Here is a 16737-nt window from a genome sequence, read left to right on the forward strand (position 1 = left end):
CAGGAAATGGTCAAAGGCAGATTTGAAACCGGGCCCCAGTGAAAGACATTGTGGCCTGTGAGTCACCTACGCAAACCAGTGAACTAAATCCACGGCCACACGTCTGCCCTTCCACAGACAGACAGTGTCTGTGTCATGTTTCTCGTTTATGGGCTATGATTGCTTGCATTATCATTGCGCAGTGTCTATGGCCTCACAGTGCTGGAATTAGCACATCAACACCATTTAACTCACATTTCTTTTTTTAATGTCAACAATATTAATAATATATAAACAACATTCATCAGACCACATATTTAAGAAACTCGCGTATTCCAGTCATTAAGATCCCAAATGTCTCCATCAGCCTGGAGGTCAGGGAGCTTAAGTCGGGACCAGCCAGGACAGGGAACGGTCCCTCCGACCACTGCGCAGCTCTGCTGTTAATCAGCATGCAGTTCACCAGGAAAAGGCAGAAAAGGTCAAAAATAGACCCAAGTATAAACATGCTGATGTTCCATCTTGCTGCTGCTGCATGACTGTAACATTCCCATATCAGGATGAAGCCTCACGGACTGATGTGATGGCGTAAAGGGCCCTTCCTAGCTGAGAACATGTTCCTGTTACAAATAAAATCCCAATGAAGACCGGCTTTTTCCCTTCAGGCGTCCTCCGCGTTGCCTTGACATGAGCTCTGGTCATGTGAGAAACTCCTGACTGCTACCGGCTGAGTTTCCTCTTGCGGGACTTCAGGGACTTGCGAGACTTCCAGGGAAATGATGGTCTGAGCCGTCATCGTTCTCTCCCTGAAGGGCAAAAAAGAGCAAAGAGAACAAATAAGCTCATTTGCCTCCTTTCTGAGGCGTCGTGGTGGCTGGCATTTCCAAATCACTGAAAAGGAAAGTCATTAATATTCACGAAGCCGCACTTTCATCTTGAAATCACACACCAACTGTCCACAGCGATCCCTCATTGAGTCACGGTGTAGTAATAGCAGTTGTAGTGATGGAGAACCTGAAGCAAATGAGCTTTGTTTTACACGTTTATCTCAAAATTAGTCACCCGTCTACAGAAAGTTCCCTTTTTGACTGTTTCTAATATGTGAACATTAATTTGCATTGTTTTACATACATGGCACACTCAGTTTTACAGAGAACTGCAGTGCATGGACATTACCAGACGATAGGGTGAATCACGCAAACACTCCTGCCGTAAACAAACTCAGTGAAATCCTGTCTCGGTTTACTGGATTTTACAGTCAGCGTCCTATTTATTGACTAAAAGGCAAAAACAATGTAAAGTATATTCTGGGATGAGCTGTGACGGGATTGCCCCCCTCGTCTTCTGGACATCTACTTTCAAATCAAACTATTGTCACATAAAATCTGACAACAACAAGTTTTTGTCTTTATGTTTTTCCCCTTTCTACTTAGTTGCTCCATGTTAAGGATTTCTACATTCATTGATTGGTAAACTGAGCTCAAAGCCGTCCAAACGCCATTTGTTCACACTGAGAAGCTGTGAGCTCAGTGAAGGTGAATTGTGCGACTGCAATAGTAATCTTTACCCATTTGCCAGTGTACCTTTACTGCTGTAAATATTATAACTAGATCACAGTCTGATTAGCGGATTAGATAGCTGTGTGACTAATTAAAGGTAAAGATCAGACTAAACCAGTGGAGGAACTTGTGTGATGATGCCTCACAGCAACAAGGTTCTGGGTTTTTAGCCTCCAGAATGGCTTTGTGTGTGCACTTGGCATGTTGTCCCAGTGGCCTATGTGGTTTCTGAGTGCTCCATCCATAGTCCAAAGACGTGCACGTTAGGTTATCCGTTGGTTCTAATTTAGCCCTACAGGTTAGAACTGTGCCCTACTGTGTCCGTGTCAACCCTGTGATGGGCCAGCGACAGCAGCAATAGGCTCGAGTCACCCACTGTGGTTAAACGGTTAAGAAAGAGGGAGGGTGAAGTAACATGAGTCATGCAACTGCTTGTTGCACAACATCTTTAAGCAATTAATATCTAACATCTGTGGTCCTGCTTTTAGATGAAGCTGACTTTGAAAAATACTGAGCACACCTTTGGTAATTTTGTGGTGACCCTTATCACTGAATGTCAGAAGATCACACTGCCTGACGCAATGATCGGGATATTAAAGCAGGACTGTAGAGCATCGACCTTAAAAGATGAAGGCACGTTTGAAAGTTCAGTGGTGCACTGTGACCCAGGGAATGGTGCAGTGATCACAAGAGTTAGACATTAGACTAAAAGTCTAATTACTTTGTTGGACTATTGTGGAGGTTTTGCAGGCGGTTCTGCGTTCAGGAGGTTCCGTGTGGAGTTTGCATGTTATCTCGGTGGCTGCGTGGGCTCTCTCTGGGTATTCCTACCATGTTAGCTTAACGTGCTGTAGTGTGACTGTGGGCGTGCACGGTTAGTATGTCTCTCTGTGAACCCTGCATCTAGACCTGCGGCAGCTGGGATAACGACCCTGAACTGAATGAGTGGATCCATGCACCTGTCCACTCTGTGGAGAGGGTCACTTGAAAACAACACACATTATTGAACATTATTCTATGTCTGTCCTAAAGGACATTTCTTTCTATCGCTTTTATCAAAACACTTAAATTAAATGAGGGGTTATTATTATTATTTTTTAGAACTTTTTTAGAAGCCGTTTTTATGATGGTCTTTTCCCCTTTAATTAGCCACTTGTCTGTATATCATCTATAGACGCAGACAGAAAAGTAGAAACTGATGGAATATTGCAATTTTGACCATTAAGGGGTTGTAAATACATTTAATGAATGGATGAGCCCGGACATACCTCGTTCTGTAGGGCACATGAGACCAGTTAGCACGCACAGTCCAGCCCAGGACACTCTTCAGATATCGGGAACAGCAGGGGAACCTGCGACTCAACTGCTCCAGAAGTTCCTCTTTACGCAAACCGTAAACAACTGGCGCAACGCACTGGGCCAGACTGAAGAAAGCAAAAATGACAACGGCGGACAGCTCCTTGGTCTCCCGCTGAATAAACGCCCGCTTGTAGAGAATTGAAAGCACGAAGTTCACAAAGTTGGGGAGCAGGTAGACAGCGAGCTGGGAACCGTGAAGGGCGATCGTTCTGCATCCTGCCCGATTTCTGCGATTGAGGACCCCGAGCCGCCGTCCCTCCATGAGTATCCTCACGTAGCTGTAGAGAATGATCAGCGTGCACAGCCCTATAAAGAGCACCTTCTGTAGTTCGCCTTTCTTCAGTTGCTCCCGGCCGCACTCGCCCCGATCAGGCGCACCACTGTCTTTAAAAAGCAAACTGAGGGGGATCACCAGCGCCACCATCCAGGTAAACACTCCAAGGAGCCAGGGCCAGTGGCCCTTATTGCACACAGAGCTGTAGCGCATCGGGTGGCACACGGCGCAGAAGCGGTCCAGAGCCATCGCGGTGAGCGTCAGGAGGATGTTGGACGCGCTGCTGATCAAAATGGTAATCATTGCCATGCACGCAGAGCGGGACAGCCGCGTGTCCAGGTGGATCTGGTAGTAGAACACACTGCTCATGCCCAGGTGAACCAGCGCGGACACCAGCAGGTGGAAAATGAGCACGAAGCGGGCGTGACGCCGGAGCCGCTCCTCGCGCAAGATAGTCCAGTTGATGATGAGGTTGAAGAAAAGCAGCACGGAGAAAGAAACCGTGGACACGTAAAAGCGTACGCAGGTGTAGTCGCTGACCTCCGTGGTGTTGTTCCGTGACATTATTCTTCATCGGGGTTTGGGTGGATTTACAAGATAATGACGGAGGCAGCGGTGGAGCTGATGGGGAAGACAGTTTGTCCGCCGCATGTTCCTCTCTGTCTGCTGCTCTGTCACTGCAGACCCAGACACCCGCTCTCTCTCTCTCCCTCTCTCTCTCTCTCTCTCTCTCTCTCTCTGTCATAGGCAGGCCTACTTGTGTCACGTGTCTGTATGAGGTCTTTTGGTAAACAATAAATTCTCTATAGGTGTTGCGACTTTCATCTGTAAATAAAGCCGCGGCCGGCTGAGTTGGTTGTGTCCCTGTGACGCGCCTCCAATAATCCATAATGGGTCGTACTTGTACTTTGCACATTTATTTTAAGAACAAAACAAAAACAAACATTTGCGCTTTCAATCAATTTACAAATAGCGCATGGATTAACTGGTGTGCCAAAAAATGACGGTCAACAGAAAAGTTTGCCCAAAAACCACTCACCCAACACCTGCTGCGAACACCGACATCAGGTAAATAGACTGTGACCACACCCACATACCATCACCTGAGACGCAGGTAAAGCTATACACCTGTGCCACCAAAACAAAAAGGAAAAACATAAACATTGACTTTGGCTCTTACAACAGGCTTTATCAACCATCCTCACACCGGCCTCCTTTCTAACTCCAATCCCAGCCAAACCTCGACATCCACTCTTAACACCCCCGCAGTTTGCACGTGGCCTTTGGGAGAAGTTCAAATCTAACACAATTGCTGCACATTTACACCACACGCAGTATTAATTACCAGTGATTAAGTTAAATTCTATTAGTCCTCTTTGTCTTTTGAAACGACAGAAGAATTCAGGTTTAAAACGGATCTGCAAAATTACTTTAAAAAAAGATTTTGAAACATTTTGATATTATTATTAAATATAATATTAATATTAATTACTATTATTATTATTAAAATTAACACGCGAGTTACACAGTTGCTTTCACGTAGGGGAGACCGGGGATAGTTGTAACGTGGGTCAGTTGTAACACTTCCAATTTCTCCAATCAGGGCTAAGTTTCAAATGATGTGACTCATCCTGTGCATGCCCAATTCAGTTCTGCTATTACATGTGAAAAATCAGCACATTTTGTCAAACACAGACAATTTAACACGAAAGAAAAGTAATTTGTATGCCAAAAAGTAAGTTTTTCTACTTTATTTCAATTTGTAATAGCATTATCTGCTTTGCAGTTAAACTCATCAAACTTAAATTATGTTATTTGTATGTCTATGGGGATATATTCTGTGTAGGTCTTTAGTGCTAATGTTTTAGCCGTTGGCTGTAATGTTAGCTAGTTCATGGCTATAGGAGTCTGGGTTAGTTGTAACAGCAACAGTCTGGGTTAGTTGTAACAATAATGCAGATGTTGCAACTTACCACACTGTGGTATCGCAAGAAATAAGTGGTTATATAAATATGAGTATACATAATAGTTATTATTCATAGATACCTACATCCTAAGTTCCTGTTAATCTTCTGAAAGAAACAGAATGAATGTGTTGTTACAATGGTAATGCCAGGAGAGGCAGTATTAGTTCTGTGTTACATTAATGTGTAAGGAAGTGGAAGAAGAGTGTGTCCTGTAGGAGGCAGTAGAAAATGGATGCTCATGTTCTGTACATGCCCTGAAAGTAAGGTTCAGTAAACCAGTGCAACGATACCCCGGTGTAAGGCTCAGTTATTGTATTTTTATTTTTTGAAGATGCAACATCTTTTTGGCGACGAGGACGTTTAGGGGGAAGGAGTTTGGGCGATCGGACTGAAAGAAAAGAGAAGAAAATAAAGTGATGGAGTCGGCTACAGGTTTGGCTAGCTTTTCAAAGAATGCAAAAGTTTTCGGCTGGAAATAGAAGGCAGTGACCTCGAAGCGGAAATGGCTACAATTGGTACGCTAGTAGCGTTCGATCCAAAGAATCAGACTTGGGATGAGTACACGGAAATACTCGAGCAGTTTTTCGCAGCTAACGGGATCGACGATGCAGAGAAACAAAGAGCGATATTAATAAGTGTCGTCGGAGCAGCGACGTACAGCTTGATGCGAAACCTTCTCAGCCCGGCCAAGCCCAAAGACAAAACCTTCCAAGAGCTGGTGCTTCTGATGAAAAATCACTTCGATCCGAAGCCCAGTGAAATTGTGCAAAGGTATAAGTTCGACTCTCGCTCCCGCAAGCCGAATGAAACCGTCATGGAATATGTAGCGGAGCTGCGTCGCCTGGCACAGGATTGTAACTATGGCAACACGTTACAACAGATGTTGAGAGATAGGATCGTCTGCGGAATTAAGGATGTCCGAATTCAGAGACGTCTCTTGTCAGAAATAGATCTCACTTTTGACAAGGCTCTGTCAATTGCAGTAGCCATGGAGACTGCAAATAAAAATGCACAGGATCTGCAGACCTCAGGGGCGTCAGCAAAATGTTTCAGTCTCGCTAGAGGACAACAGGAGAGTCGTACCTTTAAAGCAGAAAATAAAGAGTGTTATCGTTGCAAAGGAACCAAGCACACAGCAGCAGACTGTAAGTACAAACAAGAAAAATGTCATGCTTGTGGTAAAATGGGACACATAGCTAGAGCTTGTAAAAGCAAGACTAAACTGAACCAGAAAAAGTATGGATCGACATATGTAAAGAAAGAAAAAAAGCAGAGTTCACACTACAGTACTCACAATGTGGGCGAGAAAGCAGATAACAACAAAACTGATAGCTCTGAAGATGACTCTTTTATGTTGAACTGTGTCAAGTGCAGTCAAGGGCACAAAAGAAAACTGTTCAAGTTAGGGCGTGGCAGTGCGGTACACTTAAGAAGAGTAGACCCCTACACTGTGGATATGCAAATTGATGGAAAAAAGGTGAACTTTGAAATAGACACTGGATGTTGCCTAACAGTCATGAACGAAGCAACATTCAGAGAAACAGGGAAAGACAGCAAGCCCCCCAGCCTGCAGCCCATCAAAATCAAGCTCGAAACTTATACAGGGGATCCTGTTAAGGTGATTGGTGCAACACGAGTCAGCGTCAAATACAAGCAGCAGAAAAAACATCTGCCCCTGGTGGTGGTCGAAGGCGACGGCCCCAGCTTGCTAGGTCGAGCTTGGCTCGAGGAAATTAAATTGGACTGGGGTGAAGTGAAAAACAGTCCTAACAACAGAAAGCTGCACCAAGTCAAAACAACAGAGAAAACACTTCAGCAAGTGTTAAGTAAACATGAAAATGTGTTCAAAGAGGAGTTGGGCACCCTGAAAGGAATGAAAGCTGCTATTCATGTGAAAAGTGATGCCACCCCACGCTTCTTCCGTCCGCGTTCTGTCCCCTTTGCTATGCGAGCAAAAGTCGACGAGGAAATAGACCGACTGTTGAAAGAAGGCATCATCTCGCCAGTGAAATATGCTGAATGGGCGGCACCAGTAGTGCCACTCCTGAAGCCCACAGGGACAATAAGACTGTGTGGGGATTACAAGCTTACTGTAAATACCGTGGCTTCACTGGAGCAGTACCCCATACCAAGAATGGAGGACTTGTTTGCCACACTGTCCGGGGGTAAGCAGTTCTCAAAATTAGACATGAGCCACGCTTACCAGCAAATCCTCTTGGATGACGAATCGAAAAAGTACGTGACAGTAAACACATCGCGGGGGCTGTTCACGTATAACAGATTGCCTTTTGGAGTGGCCTCTGCTCCAGCAATATTCCAGAGGACCATGGAAAGTCTTTTGAAGGGGATACCTCATGTAGCAGTGTATTTAGATGACATCTTAGTGACTGGAGTGGATGAAGTAAGCCATCTACAGAACCTGGATGAGGTGTTGACCCGGTTGGAGGAAGCTGGGTTGAGGTTAAAGAGGTGCAAGTGTGCCTTCATGCAAGAGAAAGTGGAGTACTTGGGGCACATAGTGGACGCCCAGGGGCTCCACCCAGTGGAAAAGAAAGTTAAAGCAATCATGGACGCACCTACCCCCACAAATGTCACTGAACTGAAAGCATACTTAGGTTTGCTAAATTACTACAACAAATTCCTTCCAAACCTGGCAACCCGGTTGGCACCCTTACATGAACTTTTGAGACACGAGGTACGGTGGACATGGCAAAAGAGACAAGAGGAAGCATTCCAGAAATCTAAGAACCTGTTGAACTCAGCAGAGGTGTTAGTTCATTATTCTGCTGACCGTGAGTTGGTTCTCTCATGTGATGCATCCCCATATGGCGTAGGCGCCGTATTGTCACATAAGATGGAGGATGGAAGCGAGAGACCTTTGGGGTTCATGTCACGCACACTCTCTCCTGCTGAGAAAAAGTATTCTCAGCTTGACAAAGAAGGTCTAGCTGTGATATTTGGCATCAAGAAATTTCACAAATACTTGTATGGCTGAGTTTTCACGATTTACACAGATCATAAACCCCTAATCTCACTGTTCAATGAAAAGAAGCCTATACCTCAGATGGGCTCACCAAGAGTACAAAGATGGGCCGTGACATTGAGTGCTTACGAGTACAACATCAGGTACAAGCCAGGAAAACATCATGAAAACGCGGATGCGCTCAGCCGGTTGCCGGTACCAGACTCAGCACCTGAGCGAGAGATGGCTGAGCAGGTTTTGATGATGGATGTACTGGATGACACATTAGTGGACACTGCACAGATCAAACGATGGACAGCTAAGGATGTCTTGTTGTCGCAAGTCCACGAGTACACCTTAAAAGCCTGGCCAACTGAGACCGACACCTGTTTAAAGCCGTATCGACAGAGAAAGCTGGAACTGAGTGTGAGGGATGGTTGCGTGCTCTGGGGAGCCCGAGTAATTATTCCCACCAAAGGCCGAGACAAAATATTGAAACTCCTGCACCAGACTCATACAGGCATGTCGAAGATGAAAGGCTTGGCAAGGTCGTATGTATGGTGGCCAGGGATGGATGAGAACATTGAAAGAGAAGTGCAGGCATGTGAGGAGTGTCAGAAACACTCCAAGTCACCACCTACTGCACCATTACACCCTTGGGAGTGGCCGGAGTCACCATGGTCCAGAATCCATGTGGACTATGCAGGGCCTTTCCTCGGGGAGATGTTTCTAATCATTGTGGATGCTCATTCCAAGTGGATGGACATTTACCCTGTGAAATCCTCTACATCACAGGTAACTATAGAGAAACTGCGCCAGAGTTTCAGTGTGTTTGGACTACCTAAAATGTTAGTTTCAGACAACGGAACATGCTTCACAAGTGCTGAATTTGAGTCATTCATGAAGCAGAATGGAATTGACCATGTAAGATCAGCACCTTTCCACCCTTCTTCAAATGGGCTGGCTGAGAGGGCGGTCCAGACCTTTAAGGAGGGGATGAAGAAAGTCAAAGGTGATACCTTGCAAACCAGACTGTCCCGATTTCTGTTCAGTTATCGCATCACACCGCATGCCACTACTGGTTTATCACCTGCAGAGTTGATGATGTCACGGAGACTCAGATCAGTTTTGGACTTGCTCATGCCTGATGTGAAAACAAAAGTGCAGCACAAACAATCGAAACAGAAAGAAAATCATGACACCAAGAAAAGACTGAGAAGTTTCACACCAGGAGACAAGGTCTTCATCAGAAACTACTCCTATGGCCCGAAGTGGATTCCCGCAGTCATTGTGAGAGCATCGGGTCCAGTGTCTTACATTGTTACCATTGGATCAGGTCAAACTGTGAAGCGGCATGTGGATCAGGTGAGAGCAAGAGTGGCTGACACTGTTCCCAGTACACCAGACAGGGAGGTGGAGCCATTGCTTGACAAAGAATCAGTGCCTGAGTGCTGCTTGCCATCAGAGTTGGACACATCGCCACAACCTCCGGCAATGGAGTTGCCTTATGCTCCGGAGACTCCAGCTCCCGGAGACTCCTCAGGGACACCCGTGTTGCGACGTTCCCAGAGAGAGAGACGTCCACCAGAGACTTTAAAGGACTTTGTTAGGTAGTGTGAGATCTTCCAGAAATAGAGCAACAATGCGCTCTGATCTCACAGGAAGGACGTACCTTCCTAGTTAGAAAAAAAAAAAAGAGAAACATGGAAACCTATGTACAGTTGTATGGTTGTATGGTTACCTTAATTACATGTTGATTGTTTGTTAAGCATTCTTTAGATAAACAGTTATTTTGTAAGTCAAGGGAGTTGTTGACTTAAGGGGGGAGGAGATGTGGTATCGCAAGAAATAAGTGGTTATATAAATATGAGTATACATAATAGTTATTATTCATAGATACCTACATCCTAAGTTCCTGTTAATCTTCTGAAAGAAACAGAATGAATGTGTTGTTACAATGGTAATGCCAGGAGAGGCAGTATTAGTTCTGTGTTACATTAATGTGTAAGGAAGTGGAAGAAGAGTGTGTCCTGTAGGAGGCAGTAGAAAATGGATGCTCATGTTCTGTACATGCCCTGAAAGTAAGGTTCAGTAAACCAGTGCAACGATACCCCGGTGTAAGGCTCAGTTATTGTATTTTTATTTTTTGAAGATGCAACACACACTATTACTTTAACTTATATTAAACAAGTTGGGGCAACGACATCAGCAGAGAGAGGTTCACTGGTCGCATTTGTATATGCGGTTAATGCCATTGGCAACACAATTCCTCCACTGTTTGTGTTCCCACACATACATTATGCAGACCACTGTGTCAGAGATGGACCAGTAGGAAGTATTGGTAGTGGAAATAAATCAGGATGGGGGCAAGAAACAGATTTCCTCATCTTTCTGAAGCACTTTGCAAACCACACCAAGGTAAGCCATGATAAAAAGTAATGGAATTGCGATGCTGGTGAACAACTACATTTTTTCAGCTTCATTGTTATGTTCAAAATTGGTGCAAGAGCTGTAGGTTATAATGCCCACTGAGCCAATGAGGCCAAACTCAAGGAAGACCAACCAAAATTAATGAAATATTCAGTTGCAGAAAATTCCATAATTTGTCTTTTTTGGGGGGTTGGAATATGTTCAAAAGCTAGATTTCTGCATTCTGTCACACACACACACACACACACACACACACACACACACACACACACACACACACACACACACACACACACACACACACACACACACACAGCTACATACATGGCTCTAAGTGCATTCATGTGTTGAATAAACAAAGATTACATGTTAATGTTTTGTCAGTACCCTTATTTCATTGTGTTACATTTCACCCCAGGATATGTTACAACTAACCCAGACTATGGGGTTAATTGTAACATTTCACTCTTTGTGTTTGAGACCATACCATGCAATGGGTAATTGTGCTGCAGAGAAAATAGCTGCACTATTTAATAGCAGAGACATGTAAATACTTTGCATTACATTTTGAACCCACTACCTTAAAAGAGCTCCAATTTACAGACAGAAATGTCAAAAATGTTACAACTATCCCCGGTCTCCCCTACAAAGTTTCCTCGTGTCTGAAATTGTGCAGTTTGTCATGTAAGCACTGCAACGAGGTGTGTGACAGCAGGCTGCCACCTACTGCTGGGCTCCAAGCACACTGGCTTCATCTCATCATGTCGACTGTCTTACACGGGTGCTGTAAGAGCCAAAGTCAATGTTTATGTTTTTCCTTTTTGTTTTGGTGGCACAGGTGTATAGCTTTACCTGCGTCTCAGGTGATGGTATGAGGGTGTGGTCACAGTCTATTTACCTGAGGTCGGTGTTCGCAGCAGGTGTGTTGGGTGAGTGGTTTGTGGGCAAACTTTTCTGTTGACCGTCATTTTTTGGCACACCAGTTAATCCATGCGCTATTTGTAAATTGATTGAAAGCGCAAATGTTTGTTTTTGTTTTGTTCTTAAAATAAATGCGCAAAGTACAAGTACGACTCATTATGGATTATTAGAGGCGCGTCACAGGGACACAACCAACTCAGCCGGCCGCGGCTTTATCTACGGATGAAAGTCGCAACATTTAGTCAACAGAAAACCTTGTCTTTTATTGCACGCATCAAAACAATGAAGAGGATTTTTGGATATACGTTTTGGAGTCACGGAGCTGTCAGATGAGTGGACGCAGTTCTCAAATGAGTAATTGGAAACGGCACCGTCACACTGGCATGGTGGAACGCAGCGCAACAGACACTTCAGAAGCGGTAGGACACGCGGATTCACTCTGTGTATTATTGGATGTTTTGAACACAGTTTGTAAGTGTCATCGCTTGTCCATTGGGGACATTGGTTTGATCTGCGTTGTGTGCGTGCGTGTGCTTGATTTGGCAAGCTGGAGGACGCTGCTCTGGTTTTGACAGCCTGTGACGCTGCTGCGCAATGGTTTACACGGAAGAAAAGTATTGGCTGTGATCTATCTTTGAAGCTGTGGAATATAATGTTGTTTTGATGCATGTGAAAAAGTGACGATGAGTGAAATAAAAGAAGCCGAACATGAACTGGAAGAAAAAAGATCTGCAAAACTGACGGCTAAAGCGCTTGCTTTTAAAATGGAAACTTTGCAGAAAGAGCGAAAAGCTCATGTTAACAAGATTAAAGGGTTAACTCGTGATATTAAAGAATTGATGAACAAGGATGACAATGCAAAAGCTGTGCTGCTTAACTTGGAAAAACTGAATGATTTGTATAAAAATGCCAAAACTGTTCATGATGCATTCATTTTATTGATTCCTAAAGATGACCAAGATGCTCATATTGACTGGTTTGGACGCATAACAAAATGTAATGATGATTTTGTTGAAGATGTGAAACAGTGGCTTCTTGAAGCTGGAAGACCTTTTATGGAAAAAGACAATGAAGCTGAGAAAGTGCCTACTGCTGTTACTTTGGATGTGCCCGTTTCTGCTGAGACGGTTTTATCAAAGGAGACGGTTTCTTCCACAAATGATAAACATAACATCTTAACATCCCCAAAGCAGGTTAAAACAAATTCTGACATACAAGATGAAATACAGCCAGGTGACAGTGTTTCAAACGTAGGAAGCAAAAAGAGTAAAATCAGTTCTTCAAGCTCAAACTCCAGAGCATCAAGTACAACATCAGCACGAATAATGGCTGAAGCTGAAGCAGCTGCTCTGATGGTAAGGCAAAAAGTGCTTAAGGATAAACATGCCTTGGAGGAACATGAAGCACAGTTAAGGAGACAGCGGGAGCAACTGGAGCTGGAAACAAATATAGCTGCCACGGTTGCAAAAATGAAAGTACTGAAAGGCTCAAAAGGATCCAGTATTAAAAGTAAACTATCAAAAATATCAGATGGTATGGAGTCATATTTTGAAAAGGGACAGAAGGTAACTCAAGTGTTGAATACTAGTCCGGATACTCCTGTACATGAAAGGCAACATGTGCATATCTTTAGGGAGCATAATGTTGCAGACTCACAATCTCTCTTAACCACAGGCAGAGTTCCAATACAACCTCAGACTCTTTCTGAAGATCCCTTGACATATCAGTCAAACATTAGAAATTCACATGAAAATAAACATGTACCTTCTCAAATTTCTAGTCATGAAGAAGACTGTAACATCTTATCTGTCATGAGTAAGCAGAACGAACTCACTGCTTTATTAATCCAACAACATAGTCTTTCTTCATTGCCTAAAAAGGAGATCCCAGTTTTTGATGGAGATCCACTTCTGTACCAGACTTTTATTAAATCGTTTGAACACAACATTGAAAGCAGAAATAAAAACCCTGGAGATTGTCTTTATTATTTGGAACAACACACAAAGGGTCAACCAAGAGAACTTGTAAGAAGTTGCCTACACATGACTTCAGAAGCAGGATTCAGAAAGGCGAAGTGTTTATTACGGCAGCATTTTGGGAATGAACATAAACTTGCCACGGCTTACATGAGCAAAGCACTTGCTTGGTCTTCAATAAAAACAGAGGACATGAAAGCTCTTCAAGCTTACACAATATTCCTAAGAGGCTGTTGCAATGCTATGGAAGATCTCAGTTATATGCAGGAGCTTGACATGCCTGCCAACATGTTAGCTATAACAAAGAAACTTCCCTACAGGCAAAGAGATAAGTGGAGAACTGCAGTCTGTGATTTCCATGAGAAGTGTAATCGACAAGCTACATTTAAGGATCTTGTGGAGTTTTTAGAAAAACAAGTTAAGATCGCATCTGACCCAGTGTTTGGGGACATCAAGGATATCTGCACGACAAATAGAGACACAAGAAAACTTAAGTCTCAAACTCACACAAGATTCAAAGAAAGTTCTTTTGCTACCTCTGTGATGGCATCTGAAAAAGAAAATAACAAAGTTAAGGAAAAGGAAAGAATAACACAAATGAGGAGTTGCTTGCTTTGCAAAGGTGAACATACCTTAGAAAATTGTCAAGAGCTGGAAAGAAAAACGCAAAAAGACAAAATCACTTTTCTAAAAGAGAATGGAGTCTGTTTCGGATGTCTTTCTAAAGGTCACATTAGTAGAGACTGCAAAAAGCGCCTCAGGTGCAAGACGTGTGGTTTAAAGCATCCTCAAATGTTACACATCTATCAAAAGACAATGAGTAAAGAACAAGAATCAAAGGAACAAACTCAAAATCGTGCCATAGTCTCTATTCAGACCAGTGCTCTTACTGGGGCCGGTAAAGATGAATTCAAACTTTCAATCGTGCCTGTGAAAGTTAAGGCCAAGAAAGGAAATGTAACATTGTACACCTATGCATTTCTTGACCCAGGCAGCACTGCATCATTTTGTACAGTAAAGCTGATGAATAAGCTGAAAATTCATGGAAGAAGATCCAACATTCTGCTGAGAACTATGGGACAGAATAAGGTTGTTGAAACGGATATTATTGCAGATTTAGAAGTTGCTGGACTAGACGGAAATGAGTTTTGTGATCTTCCCATTCTTTATACTCAGTTCACTATCCCTGTCCATAAAGGAAACATTCCTCACCACAACGGTATACGCCGGTGGCCATATTTGAAGTCTGTACATCTGCCAGAAATTGACTCTGAAATTGATTTGCTAATTGGCTCGAATGTGCCAAAGGCTCTGGAACCACTGGATGTCATTAGAAGTGTTGGAGATGGACCGTATGCTGTTAAAACTGTCCTTGGCTGGACAGTGAACGGACCTTTGGGTGAGACTCAAACTGAAGTTCACAATCAGCCACAGATAAGTGTCAATGGAGTTTCAGTGGTGAAACTTGATGAGCTGTGGAATCAGCAGTTTAAAACTGATTTTCCAGAGTGTGCCAGAGATGAGAAGGAACCTTCTAAGGAAGACCAACAGTTTTTGGATAAAGTTTCCAATACTGCTAAGATACATAATGGTCATTATTATATTGGACTCCCATTGAAAGACTTAAAGGTCTGCATGCCAGATAATAAAAGTGTTGCTGAACAACGCCTTCAGAATCTGAAGAAAAGACTTATGAAGAACTCTACTTTTCTGCAGGACTATAACAGCTTTATGTCAGATATGATCTCTGAAGGTTATGCAGAAAAGGTACCAGAAGACAACTTAGAACGGACGGATGGCAGGAAATGGTATTTGCCGCACCATGGTGTTCTGCATCCGCAGAAGAAAACCCTTAGAGTGGTGTTTGACTGTGGAGCCAAGTATCAAGGAGTGTCGCTAAATAGCAAGCTCTTACAAGGTCCAGACTTGACCAGCACATTAATTGGAGTTCTGACAAGATTTCGTAAAGAACCTGTTGTCATTGCTGCAGACATTAAGGCCATGTTTCACCAGGTTAAAATACCAGAGGAGGATCGAGATATGTTAAGATTCCTTTGGTGGCCCAACGGAGATTACACTCAAGCCATGGTTGAATATAGGATGACAGTACATGTGCTTGGAGCAACTTCATCTCCCAGTTGTGCAAATTTTGCACTAAGGAAATGTGCTGAAGATCATAAACAACAGTTTAGCCTTCAAGCCGTGGATGCAATGTTGAACAACTTTTACGCCAACGATTGTCTCATCTCAGCAGCCACAGAAGAGGATGCGATCGAGCTCTACCATGAACTCTGTGCCATATGCTTGAAAGGAGGCTTTCCACTGAACAAATGGATAAGTAACAGTCGTAATGTGTTGGCTGTAATACCTGAAAGTAACAGAGCAAACAAAATAAAGGATCTAGACTTGATCAGTGATGAACTTCCGGTGGAAAGAGTTTTGGGCGTTCAATGGTGTGTGGAGTCTGACGTTTTCAAGTTCAGAATCACTCTAAGAGATCGACCTTTGACAAGACGTGGCATCCTTTCTGTAGTCAGCTCTGTTTATGACCCCCTAGGAATGTTGGCACCAGTAATCTTAACTGCTAAAAAGATTCTGCAAAATCTGTGTCGAAAAAAGATTGGATGGGATGATGCATTACCTGATGCGGTTATACAGGAATGGACTATTTGGATGCAAGAGCTCTACAAGCTGGAGGAGTTCAAGGTTGATCGTTGTTTTAAAACCAACAGTTTTGGAACTGTAAAAACTGCTCAGTTGCATCATTTCGCAGATGCATCTGAGGACAGCTATGGAACAGTGACTTATTTGTTACTAAAGAATGAACGAGACCAGGCACACTGTGCATTCATTATGGGAAAGGCACGTGTTGCTCCTTTAAAACCAGTTACAATCCCTCGAATGGAGTTAACTGCTGCCACCTTAGCAAGCAGAATGGATGTAATGTGGAAAAAGGAGCTGCAGATGGAACTGAAGGACTCAGTATTTTGGACTGACAGCACCTCTGTACTGAAATATATCAACAATAAAACAACAAGGTTCTGCACTTTCGTCGCCAACAGAGTTTCTGAGATTGTCAAAGTTTCAAATCCTCAACAAAGGAGATATGTGGACACGGATAACAATCCAGCAGATTTGGCTTCTCGAGGTTTAACGGTACAATCCTTTTTGAAAAATAAACAAACTTGGCTCTCTGGACCTCCATTTCTTCTACTACCACAAGAGGAGTGGCCTCAGAATCCTGATGAAGTGAAACAACTCTCATCAAGCAATGCAGAAATTAAAACAACAGTGAATGCTGTTCAGACGT

The 16737-nt window shown here is 43.4% G+C and overlaps 1 protein-coding gene across 1 annotated transcript; it reads right to left on the bottom strand.

Annotated features, from left to right (window-relative positions):
- Positions 1-249: 249 nt before the first annotated feature.
- Positions 250-3825, bottom strand: LOC146675040 (olfactory receptor 51E1). Its single transcript, XM_085399912.1, has 2 exons — positions 2807-3825; positions 250-785 (listed from the first exon to the last, which is right to left on the bottom strand). The coding sequence occupies exons 1-2, from the start codon at positions 3733-3735 to the stop codon at positions 641-643; spliced, it is 1074 nt and encodes a 357-aa protein (XP_085256038.1). The 5' UTR covers positions 3736-3825; the 3' UTR covers positions 250-640.
- Positions 3826-16737: the final 12912 nt, after the last annotated feature.

The sequence above is a fragment of the Rhamphochromis longiceps genome, linkage group LG3 (assembly GCF_057381845.1).
Source record: "Rhamphochromis longiceps isolate RC_006_pf linkage group LG3, R_longiceps_female_GT1.1, whole genome shotgun sequence".
NCBI lineage: Eukaryota > Metazoa > Chordata > Actinopteri > Cichliformes > Cichlidae > Rhamphochromis > Rhamphochromis longiceps.